This window comes from Panthera leo, chromosome B3 (genome assembly GCF_018350215.1).
Source record: "Panthera leo isolate Ple1 chromosome B3, P.leo_Ple1_pat1.1, whole genome shotgun sequence".
NCBI lineage: Eukaryota > Metazoa > Chordata > Mammalia > Carnivora > Felidae > Panthera > Panthera leo.
The window spans coordinates 64,689,593-64,706,223 of NC_056684.1; the positions used below are offsets into that span (position 1 = coordinate 64,689,593).

Sequence of the window (16,631 nt, forward strand, 5' to 3'; positions counted from 1 at the left end):
TTCTGCATTGCAGGGATCCGGTCTCTCAGATTTTAAAGATTTTCTAGAAGAATATATCAATTCTAACTTTGCTGAGCATCTATGACATTGTTTCCCAAGTAGTCTAGTTTGTTTACTGTCTGGTGCTATTTAGCTTATCCTGTAGTCCTAGAAATCTGTTGACAGAGCTTTCTACTGGGCAAGATCAATCTTGGAAAGACAACTGGAGATGGAAGATAATCAAGTAGACAGACCTGAAGGGAAAAGCTGAAGGAAACCTCTTCCCTCCGCAAATTCCGCCGTCTCTTAGTCTACAGACTCAGACACCACTTTTCTTCTTTTGCTCAAGGTTATTTCTTACGTATCAGTGGGGTAACATGTCCTCTGTCTCAAGTGTGAGAGATGGAAAGAGGAAGCATCTTAGCTTCCACAGAATGCCCCTGCTCAATATCTTGGGCAGTGTGTTGATAAGGAGATCTGGATTTATAAAACATATGTGGAAAAACAAGTAGCCCAGCAGTCTGATGAAAAATAGGGTGGTGGAAAAGACATATTGAAAAAACCTGAAAAGAGAAAGTCAAGAAACTGTTAACCAGAGGTTAGGAAACCAGGAACAAAATCAAACTTATGCCTAAATGCATGTCTGGTTCCTTTTTGATCTTCAGATGTCTCCCACTAATTGTTGTCTTCATTACCAACAACCCCTTATAAAGGCAGCTCCTTCCCATACTCCGGCTAGCCAGGTATTCTCTGTTTCATCACCATGTTTGATTTTCTTTTAGTGTTTATCACTGGCTGAAATGATCTTGTTCTTTTATATTTTGTTTTATTTTTTTGTTTTGCAGAGTTGTTTTCCAAAGTGTTTTGCACCAATTTGTAACCCATCAGCAGGGTATGTGTTTCTGTGGGTCCATATTTTCTCTAACACTTGATATCATCAGATTTAAAAAATTGTGCCAAATGTGTGTAAAGTAATGGTCTTAATTTGCATTTCCCTGATGAACAATGATGCTGAACATCTGCTCATAGGTCTTACATGTCTGCTCTTGCCCATTTGTCTAGTAGGTTGTTTGGGCTTGTCTTATTGATTCGTAGGAGTTCTTTATATGATCTTGGTATCAGTCCTTTTCCATTGTGTGTATTGTGAATATCTTCCCTCTACTTTATAACTTTTATTTTCTCTAAGGTGTTAGAACAAAAGTTATTAATTTTAATAAAGTCTAGTGTATTAATCTTTATTTAGAACCAGTGTTTTTGTGTCTTATTCAAAAAACCATTCCCTACATCCAGTCCTAACAGATGTTCCTATTTTCTACTAGCAGTGTATTCTAGTTTAAAATATGTCCACACATTATTCGATATTCTGCCCTTTAAGAGACTCTCCTCCCTTGTACTGTGGGCTGGACTTAATGACTTGGTTCTCAAGAATAGAGTATCATGGAAGTGACAGTGTGTGACTTCCTAGATTACACACTAAAACCATTGCAGCTTCCTCTTTCCTCTCAGGAGGAAGCCAGCTGTCATGCTGGGAAGGATACATAAGCAGTCCTGTGGAGAGGTCTGTAAGGAGGAACTGAAACCTCCTGCCAACAAGCAGCAACATTTGTCCGATGTGTGAATAAGCTACCTTGAAAATAGATCCTCCAGTCTAGCCTTCTAATGACTCTAACTTGGCCAACATCTTAAAAAAGTTTTCTTTGGTAAATGTTTGTTTATTTTGCAGAGAAAGAGAGCACAAGCTGGGGAGGGGCAGAGAGAGAGAGAGGAGAGGGAGAGACAAAGAATATGAAACAGGCTCCAGGCTCTGATTCAGATGCTCAACCACTGAGCCACCCAGGTGCCCCTGGCCAACATCTTAACTGCAACCTAATAACAGATGGTGAGCTAGAACCACCCAGCTAAGTGGCTCACAGATTCTTAATCCACAGACACTGTGAGATGATAAATGTTTGTTGTTTGAAGACACTAAGTTTTGGGATAATGTGTTATGTGGCAGTAGATAATTAATGTCAATTTTAAAGATTTTTTTTCTTTTTGGACATTTAGTCCTTAACATATCTGGCCTTGCTTTTTAAATATAGTGTGTGTGTGTGTGTGTGTGTGTGTGTGTGTGTGTGTGTGTTTAAATGTGATCCAATCTCATTATTTCTCATCTGAATAATCATTTTTACCCTACTTTTTTATTTTATTTTATTTTGTTTTGTTTTATTTTATTTTATTTTATTTTATTTTATTTTATTTTATTTTATTTTATTTTAATGTTTGAGAGGGAGAGAGAGAGAAAGAGAGAGACAACGTGAGTGGGGGAGGGGCAGAGAGAGATGAGAGAGAATCCCAGGCAGGCTCCATGCTGTCAGCACAGAACCCGCTATGGGGCTCAAACTCATATCATGACCTGAGCCAAGATCAAGAGTCAGACGCTTAACTGACTGAGCCACCCAGGCACCCCTCCCCTACCTTTATTGAACAATTATTTTTTTCCTTTGTGACATACAATCACTGTCACATATCAGAGTTCCATATACGCCTTGTTTCTATTTCATTGGTTGATTTTATTCCTGTGACAGTATTACACTATTGTAATTAATGTAGCTTTAAAGTAAGTCCTCATAACTGGAAGGGCACGTTCCCCACTCTTTGCTCTCCTTTAAAATTGTCCAGGTTATTTTTGACTTACTTACTCTTCTATATCCAGTGTATTTTTAGAATAATTTTATTAAATTTAATGAAAAATCTTTTGGGCAGTTTGGTTGGAATTGAAATGAGCTTATCATTTGAAGAGAATTGATGTATTTATGATTATCTCACTATATTTCTCTTCTTTCATTCATGTTACTTTTAATGTTTCCTAATGAATTTCTGTAAATTCCCCTTATAGTGGTCTTGATTTTTTCTTAAACTGATGAATTATTTTGACCTTGTGGTTTTACTATGATTTGCACAAGCAAATTTCTACTTTTTCCTTTCCTGTGTAACCCTTATCCAGTTGTGCTACGTTGCTGCTTGAGGCAGCACCAATTCACTACCTACCTCCATCCACCAGTCAAAAACAGCCCGTTCCTCATCAATAATTGGTCTTGGTGATAGGAGTTAGGATCCATTATAGTATAGCATCTTGGTCAGAATTAGAATCAGAAAATGTTTACAAATCTCTTCCTAGTATTCTTCTTGAAGCTGAATACAGTATTCATAAGAAAGTTCTGGGATGTTATTCCCAGAGAAAATCCTAGGCATAATCTACCTTTATTATCTCTTGAGTCAGTGCCTGATATACCAGTGCCCCATAGGATATTGGAGCAGAGCAAGAGAAAGACCCTTCTAGTTTGATATGATGAGCTAGACTTTTAGGATATTGTCAGATTCTCTTCAGGATACCAACCCTCTTTTAAAGCAGTTACTTCTTACCCTGGGAGCCCATGCGGGTAATTTCACGCTAAACACTGGTGTCAAATTATAGGCGAAGGCAGCCTTGGAGTTCTAGGGAAATTCTGCTAGCTTTCAGGGAGTATTGTATTTAGGGATATCTGAATATGTAAAATGAAGGGGTATCCCCCTTGAGCAAATTTTCCAGACAATTGAAGCTGACCTTTAAGCATCAATAGTTTTACGTTAACCATTTTGATGGAACTCTGTCTAAATCATATTTCATGCCACTTTGAATATATGTTTCTCTTTGCCTTCTTAAATAAATTATATTGAACATAATCTGACCTTTTCTTACAAATGCAGGGGCTTGATGAGTGCCAATTTTACTTTGCTATCACAGTGATTCCCTCAGGACTAATATCCGCTTGGTTGTTTGAATCTTGAGCTCTTACTCAGTTTAACAAGTATTTTTGAGGAATTATGTTCTGGGTACTGTTGAGTGTGATCTCTCTTTCATAATCATTTTCTCTCATTTGCTGTTAAGTAGGGGTATACATGGATTTACAATTCTCTAGTATTTCTAATGTAACATGTTGACATTGTATTAAGTTTGCGGGGGACACATCTCACAAAATAGTGTGAAAATCCAATCATCTTATGAATCATAAAAAGGATCCCCATTTCCAATCTTGATGTTATTGGGGAACCAGATCCATCAAGCAAATTCAAATCATTAAAGGGAAAAAGGAATAAGCATGAGATTTGCCACATCTATCTTAGGTAATAAAGTTCTTATTTCTGATTACTACTAGCCTATTAGCTTCTAAAACTGGAAAATTGAGATTAGGGATTGCCTTGGGATGAGGAAGTCATACGTTAGAAGTGAGAAACTTGGTCATCGATGACACTAGTTTGTTGACTTCACTCTGGGGGTATGTGTGTGGGTATGTCTACAAGGGTTTCCTTGTCTAGACTTTGTTGTCTGCCAGGATGGCTAAGTGAAACTCCCCATTTTCCAGGAAGTTTACTCAAAGGTGTCTCCTTACCTTTTACAGAACCAAGTTCCCTTGTTTTGGAGAGAATCATCCTGGAAGAAGGAAAGACATTAATAAATAAGCAATTTCTGGAATCTACCATTCACTGTCAAATAACATTCAATGAGCCATTAGTTAATGTTATATTTAGATAATGTCTTGCAATTTTTTATATGCATAAACAGATGGAATTTTCAGAGATGAGCGTATATATTTGCTTGTATGTATGTGTAATTTTGTATTACTTTTTAATATATTGATAGAAATGAATGAAAGCCTGAAAAGTCAAGGTAGGTTGCCCTTTTTCGTATGTAAGGTCATACAGCTAATAAGTGGCAGGGCCAGACTTGGAACCTGGGTCCTTTGAATCCACATTACACCCTTACCTCCTGCTTAACCAGTAACCCTTAAAGAAGTTTACAGGCTATGAAAACCACACGAATGTATTCTAAGAGAAGTTTTAAGAGTTCTAAAAATATAAAGATGAGGATATTTCCTGGATTTCTGTGGCATCTCTCTTCCAAAATATTTTCTCAGCTATTTCATTTTCCTTTTAGCTTGCTTGTGAGATAAAAATGAAGAAGTACAATCACATTTTAAAATTGTGAAAATGATGCTCACAGAATTGGAATTAGAAAGAAACTTTCTGGGTTACGAATTTTGTTCCCTAGCTTGAGTGAGATTAAGCAGCATGCCAGCTGGTCATTTGCTCAGGCAGGCTGTAAAGGTTGTTCAGACATCATAGGTCATTGAACCATCATGGGACTCTGGTAATCTTGAGGAAGATTTTTTCTCTGATAGGTGGTGAGAAGGAATACTTTGATTAGTCAGTGAGAATAGATGATGGGATACATCAGGGAGCATGCCAAGCTTGGTTCTAGAGAGGTGGAGTCCAGTTATTTTCAGGAGTTTTGTTGTTGCTGTTGGTTGTTGTATAATATGCAAGCTTGGGGCCAAAATAACTTGTTCCGAATAATGGGAACCATGGTCACTGTGAACATGGTCTAATACATATCCAAACATCTGGATGACCCCAACGACAATAGATGATTGTTGATATTTGTTTTTTAGGAATAAAATACTTACTTTTTTTGAAATTATGAAGACTATCTAAATGATAAAGTTTCTAGTGAATGTCAATTTTGGCTCTAAAGCCAATATAAGTTACAAAATTAAAGTCTAATGGAAGTTTATCTTTTTGCCACCACAAGACACGAAGCAGGCCAAGAGGATGCTCTAAATCCAATTGTGTCCTTTAGACCGTTGCATATATGCTAATGACATCATGATGTTAAATATGAACAGACACTGAAGCTGTTACATAAAGAAGTAATGACTTCTCATGTTTTAACTCATGGGCTAATTCTGATATATGTCCTGGTGCTCTGTGTAGTGAGAAATTTGGGATCCTGTTGGGATCACCAGGAAAGACCATTGTGATTATGGGAGATGGGAGGAGTGGTATATGTGTCCTGTCTTGGCCTCTTCTCCACAAGAATGTTCCTTCAGTTAATATTTCTTCCTGCTTCCATTCTAAACTCTGTGAGGTCTGAGGCTAGTTTCTTTGAGAACAAGTCATTTGCATGGCTCTGAGAGAAGAGAGACCATTGTCCCATAGCATCTTCGTATGTTTAGGGTTGGAATGCTTTAGAATTATGTGTCCTACTATTCTTGGAAAATGCACATGAGAAGATTGGTATGTGTCTGGTGGCTTATAGTGTTTTGGAAACTCCCTTGAAGGTAATGACCCTGAGAAAAGCTGAAAGTGGACTGAAATGGTTACCTTATTATTTTGGCTGTTACACTTTTTTCTTGCAGAATTCATGCTCAAGACTTTTGATCTAGGAGAGAAAGAACCAAGGTGGGAATTGAATAAAGTACATTTAAATGTTCGTATTACATCATGGTTATTTAAAAAAGTTTTATATTCTAAAGCTATACTGTCCAGTATTGTAGCCAATGGCTACGTAGCTGTTTACATTTAATGAAAATAAAAAAATCACTTCCTCCATCACAACAGCCATCTTTCAAGTACTCAATAGGTGCATAGTGGCTACATACTAGATAGCACAAAAAATTCCATTGGGTAGTCCTGTTCTAAAATCTTGGCTTAGTAATGAAGCCATACTTAATGTTCAGAAAGGATCTCAGGAGACTTGAAGGTGTCCATTAGGGGTAAGGACCTCTAAGTCCTGGTGCCCTGGCCCCCAGGCCACAATGTGGACTAGCCTATTTAGAGGCTGTATGAAGCCTAGGTCTTTTTCTCTTAATCCCAAGACTCCAAAATATTTAATACATGGATATACTTCCCAAGTGAATTAAGATTTAAATTTTAAAGAGGGTCAGGGAATGGAAGTGAGGTTTTTGGTTTTAGTTTCTCATTTAGACTCTTGACATACTCAAGGAGTATTTTTTTTTTTTTTTTTTTTGCGGGGGGGGGAGGCTTTTCTCTTACTCTAATTTCTAATTTTAATGTTCATAGTTTAATATAGTATACAGTTTGCGTTTCATAATATGATTGACCTAGTTTATGTCTGGAGATTAGTTTCATGCCTATCCCGTATGGTTGAATTTCCATACATTTTGGGGAAGTGAGGATAGTATTAATTTTAAGACCTTTATTATAAAATTTAAAGAATGCCCATTTTATCAGGGTGCCAGACAACTAACCCTTTTTATTTATTTTACTGTACTTTATTTTATTTATTAAAAAAATTTTTAATGTTTATTTTTGAGAGAGAGAGTGAGTGAGTGCGCACCTGGGAGAGGGGCAGGGAGAGAGACACAGAATCAGAATCAGGCTCCAGGCTCTGAGTTGTCAACACAGAGTACCATGCAGGGCTTGAACTCACAGACCAGAGATCATGACCTGAGCCCAAGTTAAATGCTCAACAGACTGAGCCACCCGGGCACCTGACCGTTTTTAAAGCACATGTTCTTGCCCTTAATATAAACCTGAATAATTGACAATGTGATTACAATTATGAAGGAAGGTATGTTTCTGCAGTCTGTTAAGAAAGATAGGAGAAGGACCTGCATTTTTAAATTTTTTTTTTCAACGTTTTTTATTTATTTTTGGGACAGAGAGAGAGGACCTGCATTTTTAAATAGATGTGGTTGAGTGGGGGTCAACAAGATCGCTAACAGAGAGGAAAGTTATGTGGTGTTGGGGCTCACTGAATTCCAAATAGGAATTGATCAGAGAAATGTTTGCTCTGACTCTGGCTGAGATGGAGTTACCACTAAAACCAGGATGTTCCTTTGTTTGCCAAAGCTCACACTTCTCTCTCAAGGAACCGAGTCTCTAGTTCTTCTTCTATTTTCCTCAGAGTTTCCTGGTACTTCTTCGAAGAGAAATAAAAGAAACCACAGTTACTTGCTAGAAGCCTTATGTGCTTTTTGCTGTTAATAACCATGTGTTACAGCATTGTCATGTGAATGTTTGGTATTCCCACTGCCATTTTGTCTCCTTTCCCAGTCCACCAGCCCCCTACTACTCCAGATCTCTTACTGCACTTCACCACTGGGCAGGTCCCTGTGGTTATTGGGATTATAAACAGGGAAAGTGCTCATTATTAATGTAAGAGTTCAGAGCTTTGGAGATGAGGGCAGTAATAGAATGATTCTAGTGGTAGAGTGTCATCCTCCCTAAAGGCCTTTGTAATGCCACCTTGAAGCATTAAAATTGTTGCAGTGTTCTTTGAAAAGCCTGGTTTCACTTCATCCTGTACCTTAACAAACGCATTACTATCCCTTTACAGAGAAACTGTACCTTTATGCAGAGGGCCTGATCTTCACAGAGCTGTGCCACAAATGTGTAGTCTTCCATTACCTGGGAAGTCAAAATTCAGTCTTAAATTTTACTCAGTAAGTTGCTATAAGAACAGTAGTATACTTGTTTCCTCTTAGGCCCCAGGCCTTAAATGTGCTTTTCTAATTGTTCTAAATATGTATTTGCTGTATGTATGAAATCATGCCTTTTTTGTTTTTTTGTGGATGAACAGGCTGTACTTTACAGTCCCGATGGAAATTACTTGGGGACAGTTGGGAGAAAAATAGATACTAATTCATAGAAGGTATAGATTATGGAGAATATTCCGTAAAAAATGTGAAAAGAGAAGGTAATCTGGGGGACTGTATTGACATGATGTAATACATTCCTTCAAATCTTGTGACCAAAGATCAAGTTTTCCTTACTGTGGGAGAAGGAACATTGAAGTTATTGTCGTTTACCTTTGTCAGCTTTTGCTCTTGGTCTGCACAGGAAGCTTCCAGCTGTTTTAACTTAGCCTATAGAAAGGGAAAGAGACTGGTAACTCAGCCAGGTAAAAGCAGGATTCCATTCTGAAATGGGATCACAAACATTATCTCACAGGTGGTTAAAGTGCGTCAGGACCAATTTTAGATGTCTTTTTAATGGAGGGGATTCAACCTTGAGATGAGAGGACACTTGAATTGAATCTAGTGTGAAGTAGCACTAATTTGGTGTGTATGAAGATGTTAAGTGGCTGGAGCTTAGGGGCAATTGGTAAGAATGAAATGAGGTGGGGAAAGGTAGACATGTAAGAGATTACAATAGGCCCTTATAGCTTCTGGAGAGTTTGGTTCTTTATTCTAATTGCAGTGAGAAGCCAGGTGAGAGCTTAAAGTTGTAAAGATACAATCTGGTTTGTCTTCTTTCTTGTTTAAATTTATTTAAAAAATTTTTAATGTTTGTTTACTTTTGAGAGAGAGAGAGAGAGAGAGAGCGCGCGAGAGTGAGTGAAAGAGAGCAGGGGAGGGGGTAGAAAGAGAGGGAGACACAGAACCCGAAGCAGGCTCTAGGCTCCGAGCTGTCAGCACAGAGCCAAATGCGGGGCCCAAACTCATGACTGAGATCATGACCTGAGCTGAAGTCGGACGCTTAACTGACTGAGCCACCCAAGTGCCCCTGGCTTGTTTTCTTTCTAAAGAATAATCTTTTCTGTGTGTGGAAGGTAGACTGTTTAGGTCTAAGTATAAAGGCAGGAGGACTAACTAGTTAGGAGGCTACTTTAGCATCCAGGTGAGGGGTTATGGTGGCTTGCAAAAGGGCGGTGTAATAGTAGTAGAGAGGAAAAGATGCATTTGGGGTATATTCTGTAGGCAGAGGGGACATACTGCAGGCTTTCCTCTCTTCCCTTTTCAGCTCTATTGTTCCCACTTTCATTGAGCTACCATTTTTTTTTTTTTTTCACATTTGGACTCTTCTAACAGTTCCTTTCCCCACCAGTCAATTACATCTAGGACTAGACAGCCAAAGGTGCTATGGGCTGTATTTTAAAGACAGTGGCCTGAGTCACAAGGAGTTGAGTCGGGTGTCCTATTAAACTGCTGAACTGATCACCAGCATGCAAGAGGAACAGAAGCAAAAGAGATAATGTATATTTCATAGAGTTAGAGATACAACGTGAGAATTCTTCAAAATAGGTGGACAAAAGGGAATGATTCAAAGCATTAATAATACTCTTTAGGGCTGGGCTGATGGCTGCCAGGAAAATAATGGCCACTGTTGTGCCAGGAACTCTCTGTCTGGAGTCTGTCACAATCAGCTCACCTGATGTGGCCAGCATAGCCAGACTTAAAGTGTCACCGCTAGATTCGGGCAGACTTGCTGTTAGCAAAACTTGTTTTGGGCAGAAGAAGGAAGAAAATCAGTCTTCTAATCTCTGCAGTTTTATGGCTAGGATAATCAAGGAGCTTTAAGCTCCTTTCTAGTCTTAGCTCAAGTTTATTCCCCATGTACACACAGGCTCCTGATTTCTTTCTTTCCAGATAAGTGTCCTGGATAGGCATGCCCAAACAACTTACTTGAAGGCTTTGACTTCCTCTTTTTTATGTCTATCAATGCTAATTTGGCCACCAGAACATAGAGCAGTAATTCTCTATTCTTTCATTTTCGATTTCTATTTTAAATGTGTCTATATCTTCTGAGTCTTCATACACACAGTATGGGCTTAAGTATGGGCTTAAATGTGGGGCTTAAGAAGCAAAAGAGATTGAAAGATAGGGACAGTGTGTTTTTCTGCTCTTTAATTTACTTGTTCTTAAATGACATATATAAAAATAAGTATCAATTAAAAAAAAAAGCAAGATGGGGCCTGGGTGGTTCAGTCAAAAGAGCACGTGTCTCTTGATCTCAGGGTCATGAGTTGGAGCCCCACACTGGGTGCAGAGATTTCTAAAAAAAAATAGAAAAAATAAGAAAAAAAAAAACTTAAACATCATAAAAAGAAGCAAAGAAAAATTAGATAAGGCAAGGACAAGGACATATTCCTACAGAAATTATCAATAAGAATTGAATCTGCCTTCTGAAAAAAAAGATCTCTAAATCTTGCATCTTTGATCAGATGGGTTATGGTTGTGCTCAGGTGCTTAACTGTGAAACACAATTAGGGAAATGGTAAGCCCTGTATGATGCACTTAGCAGTTAGAGGTCACTATATACTTGAATGACCAGTTGAATGAATCCTTTGCTGGATTGGAGTCAATGACAGGGTGTGTAAATTACCTAGCACACAGTAGATTTACAAGTCCAAACTCTGCCTCTATATGAATTAATGCATATGCTTCTGCCATACTTTTAAATAATCACCTTAAAATTGTGACTTTTTAATGTTTTAGAACTCCAAAAAAAGAATATTTTATATACACAATTTCATTCAGTTTTCAAACTGAGGCTGGGAGGAACTGATTAAATTGCTCAACTTCATATATCACACTAAGTACCTCTGGGTCTGGGATTTAAATGAGGGACTTCAACTACCTCCAATGTTATGTATGTATTTGTGCATTTGTGCCCTCTTTTTGATGGAAAGAGAATAAAATATATGGCTTCAGAGTGAAAGCCCTTACTAAGGGCAGGGGAGAATTCAGCATTTAGTAGCCCAGGTTTAATCTGGCATGGCTGAAACTACAAAGAATTTATCCCAACTTTGACAATTGTTTCCACTTAAAGACTTGTTTTCCTGGTCACGCAGACCAAACCCATTCGAGATTGCTTTTTTGTTTACCTTTGACTCTTCTGGGGTTCCTTTTAGATCTTCTTGTTCACACTTGGTTGCCTTATGTGATTTCCTTGTAAGCTGTGGTTTCAAACAGAAAAGATACATTTCAAATAAAAAATATATCAAATAAAAAAAATATAGCAGACAAAGACATTCTCTGATATGTAGGAGACAGTAACTTGGCCCATATCAAAGCTGCCAGGAAATGGTCCCTTGATGGATACTTGGTGTCTTTGGGAACATCTTTAATCTACCTCCATTTATTCTCACTAGTTTTGGCCACCAAAGCTGCTCAAAGCAGGAGTACTTCCCTGAACCCCTAATCCATGCCACATTATTCAGGCCTGTGGGCATGGGTCAGAAAGTAGGGGAATCATAAAGAAATCCACTGTATTTTGACCAGTTGAGGTAGAGGGAATACCTGGACAAAAAAGAAGGAATTTTTAGGAATTAAGTGTTTTTAAAAGTCTCTATTGAAAGCAAAATTAACCTCTCACCACAGAGGTCCCAGTCAATCCCTTTGGAAGCAATTTCCTTGTGATAGAATGAAGAACCTATGGGATCACTGAATACCTGGGATGCCCTATCCACTCCTTTCAATTTGACACTTGCAGGGATAATCCATGGCACTTTGGTCACGACACTCAGCCTCAGGAGAGTGGATTAGTAGTAGTGCCCACGCCCAGCACAGGCCTCTCTGACATGTGGGATCTTCTGTGATTATTTGCCCTCCCTTGCCTCTTTGATGAGTGGTGCTGCTGTGGGGACACCAGGGAACACAAAAGCCCCATGTCACCTTTCTTTGAAGTTCTTCTATACTGTGGACCAGAGTCTCATTCTTCCTATCCTGTTGAGAGGACGAAGCAGAGTTTAAATGTGCATCTGTGTACCACCATCTTGATTTGGTTGACTGTTCTTTATTTTACCCCAGTGATATTTTACTACAGTAACTGTACCTTCCTGCATAATGTCAGGTAAAGGACCTGTGGTTTGATCTCCATACTTACACACCAACTTCCCAGGGATTGAGATGACCACATCCCCGGCTTCCCAATATTAAATATTACCAGAGACACCCTACCCTCCACACATCCCCTTCCATGCAAGGACCTACTCTGCTATGACTTTTGAGTTGATTATACTTTGTATGTAAAAAGGGGAAACTGTTGTTTCTGACAGTGAGGAGGAATCAACCCTATCAGTTGGCTTTTCCCTGCTTTTTTAAACCTTTTTTTAAAGTTGATTGATTTATTTTGAGAGAGAGAGAGAGAGAGAGAACCAGCAGGAGAGGGGCAGAGAGAGAGAGGGGGGGAGAGAGAGAGAGAGAGAGAGAGAGACAGACAGACAGGGAGACACAGACAGACTCCGAAGCAGGCTCCATACTGTCAGCGCAGACCCTGACTCAGGGCTTGAACTCATGAACCGCGAGATCGTGACCTGAACTGAAGTCAAGATTCAGACAGTTAACCAAATGAGCCACCCAGGAACGCCAAGCTCTTCCCTAATTCTTGCTTACAAGTCTGGCTGTCTCTTCTTCCAGCTCCTGCAAGGCTTTTTCCCTCTCTATCATGGTGTGGTTCTCCTTTTCCCATTCTTCATCTTCAGCCAAGTCTCTGGTGTGAGCAATCTCACCTTCCATCCTGGACGATGCAAGCACACACTATGAGGAACTGACAGCCTTAGAAATAATAAAACACATAAATAAATAAAATCTAAAGTTGGAAACTCTTTCTTTCCTGGATCCTTAGGATCAGAATCTCTTTAAAGACAAGAAAAGTACGATTCCCCCATTTACCACATCAAACACCCCAATGTACTTCCAGCTCAGGTGAGTATCTTTCATTCTTTTAGGATTTTCTTTGTTGTTGTTTTAATGTCTATTTATTTTGAGAGAGAGAGAGAAGGAAATTAAGTGGTATGAGGGGCAGAGACAGAGGGAGAGAGAGAATCCCAAGCAGACTCCATGCTGTCAGAACAGCCTGATGAGGAGCTTGATCCCATGGTCATGATCCCTCAGGTCATGACCTGAGCCGAAATCAATAGTTGGATGCTCCTCCCAGTTCTTTGGATTAGGAACTTCCCACATGAAACCCCAATACTCACCTCTGAATCTCATTTTCTTTCTCTTGGATTTTGAGAAGAAGTTCCTGATTTGCTTCATCTATTCTCTGCATATCCCTTTCAAGGTCCATGTTCAAACTGTTAATGTTCCTCTTTGACTGGACCAGTCTTAAGATTTCCACTTTCTCTGACCTGTAGGCTCAGCCCCCAAAACGAATAAGGGCCAGTTATCTTAAGATCACTAATTTTTTGGGCCAAAAAGGATATCTAGAAGACATATAACTCATTAGCCTGGCTATTTTTGGGAGCACACCTTTCCTTTTTCATTTTTAGGAAATTACATTTCTTAATTATGCTGCACAATTTGTTTCAATAATTCTTAACTCAGCAAAGGAGGTCTTTCTTGGCCAGAGTGCTCAGTATAATAGTGCACCTCCACTCTGGTTCCAGGAGAAGTTTTGTTTCCTTAAATAGCCTTTTGCATTGGAGAGAATGATTTTCAAATTGTTCACAAAAGCTGCTCATGCAGTACACTTTTATCAAGTACATTTAGTCAGGAAGCTGGTACATAATTTATGATTGGACATAGGTTTATGCAGAACCACAAGAAGTTTCCACCAGCAGTTAGGGCTTCAGTCTTTTCCTACCTCCCTTCAACTGAAAATTTCTCTGCTATTGCCTACTAGAAAGCTTGAGAATATCCTATGGGAGTCACTCCATTGAGCACACACAGAAGTAATCCAGGTTTTCACTTTCAAGAATGCAGGTATCATTTTTGAAGTAAATTTGAATGAAATAATGGTAACTTAATGCTAGTGTAGTCTAGAAATGTATCTGGCACATGGGAAGCTCTCAATAAACTTTTTGTTTTCTTGAAAATGAATTAATTCATTGAATTAATTGGTTTGTCTCTAAAATCACTAACTGGAAATAAGATAGGTAGATGGGCATATGTATTGAGTAGGCACAAGGGACGGTTTTGGAAAAGAAATTCCTACCTTGAAGGGCTGGCTTGGATGGGGGCTTTGCAATGGCTGTCACTTCAGGAGGCCAAGGGGTGTTTGGGGCAGAGTACAGTGGAGGACAGATGGATAGGAGCTGAAGGAGAGAGCAAGACTAGAAGATGAAAGGAGGAATCAGTAGCAGACCTGCTTCATACCTTGGTCCTTGGATGTGACTTTGCATAATCAGGACTACTTACTCATAGTCTAGCTGATTGTCCTTGTGTTCTTCCATTGTAGATTCCCTAAAATACCAGCAGAGATGTATGTAATGAATTGGGGAAATGGGTCCATTTATAAAACACAGTAACTAGCTGAGAGTCCCAAAAGACAGGAACAAAATTAAGTTAACTGGTTTTTTTCCCTCCCACTCCTATAATTTGGCCATAACGAAACTTAGCTTTCTGATTCTTCTGCCCATGAATATGCTTATGCCTCAGTAAGGATACAGTGAGGATAGAGGGATAATGCTGGAAAATTCAATATACATCCTGCAGCAGATAGATGGTTCACCAACACAAAACCCTTTGGAAATGTATACGTGGCAGTAAGCATCAATAGATGTTATCAGTTGTTCTTAATATCTTTTTTTCTCTATGCCCAGGTGCTTCTCTTAAGCCCCATGTGCATAGATAAATGTGCATAACTGCCCTGGAAAATAATCTTTCTAGCCTGGCTTCTGCAAGAATCTCCAGATATTAAGATCTTTGGTATTAAATAGGACTCAGAAAAAACAAGCAGGAGTAAATAATTTGGCTTGTTCTGCTACTTAGTTTCCTCCTTTTCTCCAATAAAGTCTACCTCCCTTCTGATGTATGGTCTTCTGGATTCTGCTCTAGTCTATTAGCTTCTGAAGAGTCTAATCTTTCCCCACTGGAACCATCCAATAGAATCTCAGAACCTTCTATAGGGTCATAATTCTGCTCTTGACATAGGATGGGTGGGGCAGTATGTTACAATAGGATGGATGGCAATGGTTTCTCCTCATTTGTGCCAAGTTCAGAGCCGAGTCTTCCCTTTGGTGGCAGTAGTTTCAATGGATCTGATTTCTAGGCAGATTGAAGGGATAGCTTCTGTCTCATTTCTCTAGCAGATTGAGCACTTTCCTTGCCCAAGCTTGACTCATATGGGAACTCTGGGTCCTAACACCAGCAGCCTAATCCCATAATGTAGTCAACTAACTACTCATTCATTCAACAAACACTGAAACTTGGAAGGAGCACCTATTTTTGCCAGGCACTGTTCTAAGTACGATGGAGACAGAATGGGAACGAAATAGCCCAAAGCACTTGGCTTTATGGAGTTTACACTCTAGGGTGTGTGTTGGGGGTGGAAAGGGATAACACAATCAACAGAAAACAGGAGTAAATTGATTTTATTTGGTATGTATATTTTGGCCAGATTAGGCACAATTTGTAACTTTTTATGTGTGCAAGTCACGGAAACCTGAAGTTTCAGATCTTGACTTAATAAGGACTGCATTGAGTTGATTTGTGGGCCAGAGTGACTTCTTAACATACTGTAGTTTCTAACAAACTATTTGTAAAATTAATGGCCTCTGATGACCCCCATTACCATCTCCCTTCTTCCTGAAAGAAGGCATTTCATTGCTTTATGAAGCTGTACACAGAAGAGTAATTAAGTAACAATTCAGGCCAATGGCCTCTCGGAGGAATTAATGGTAGGGAGAGTTCATTAACCCCAGCTGGTTATAGCTTCTTCAGGAAATGCCCTGGACCAAGGTTATCTTGGCGATTAATGTATTGGATAGAGACTTTAACTAGGATAAAAATAAAGCTCTATCTCCTTCCTGGGGAGCTTTTCTCCTTGAGGGGCTACCAAAGGCAAGCCCGTAGGGGCAGCAGAACCCCAAGCTTGGGGCCTTGTGTGGGAGGAAGACAACAGATAGCCACTAGTAAGAATTGCTAAATCAAGGTAAAAACAGGGCCTTGGGGGCAGGTTAAGGTCCTTGAGGAAGCCTTCCTGCTATTTGGGAGGTGGCTTTTGATTAACACCCAATGCAGCTTTAGGGCAGCTGTTAACACCACCTTAACTTTTCCAGGCCACACCCTGACCTGCACAGAGTCGCTGCCAGAGAGACGCAGATTTTGCTGCATTGCTGCCAGGGATGCAGTGGCGTTTATGTGGAAATCTGTTGTGAAAAC

General features: G+C 39.3%; 1 protein-coding gene and 1 pseudogene across 7 annotated transcripts; both read right to left on the reverse strand.

The window, feature by feature from the left end:
- Positions 1–314: 314 nt before the first annotated feature.
- On the reverse strand, positions 315–15,341 carry TMCO5A (transmembrane and coiled-coil domains 5A). Of its 7 annotated transcripts, XM_042942461.1 has the most exons (13): positions 15,268–15,313; positions 14,667–14,711; positions 14,464–14,581; positions 13,508–13,657; positions 12,921–13,044; positions 12,201–12,251; positions 11,411–11,482; positions 8,613–8,669; positions 8,152–8,211; positions 7,659–7,723; positions 6,163–6,220; positions 4,392–4,432; positions 315–542 (listed from the first exon to the last, which is right to left on the reverse strand). In XM_042942461.1, the coding sequence occupies exons 4-13, from the start codon at positions 13,594–13,596 to the stop codon at positions 344–346; spliced, it is 816 nt and encodes a 271-aa protein (XP_042798395.1). In that variant the 5' UTR covers positions 13,597–13,657; positions 14,464–14,581; positions 14,667–14,711; positions 15,268–15,313; the 3' UTR covers positions 315–343. The 7 variants fall into 7 exon arrangements, with proteins under 7 accessions (XP_042798395.1, XP_042798390.1, XP_042798391.1 ...); XM_042942456.1 differs by lacking the exon at positions 14,464–14,581 and having other exon boundaries at positions 15,268–15,341; XM_042942457.1 differs by lacking the exon at positions 14,464–14,581 and having other exon boundaries at positions 15,272–15,324.
- Positions 3,923–4,020, reverse strand: LOC122223484 (annotated as a pseudogene).
- Positions 15,342–16,631: the final 1,290 nt, after the last annotated feature.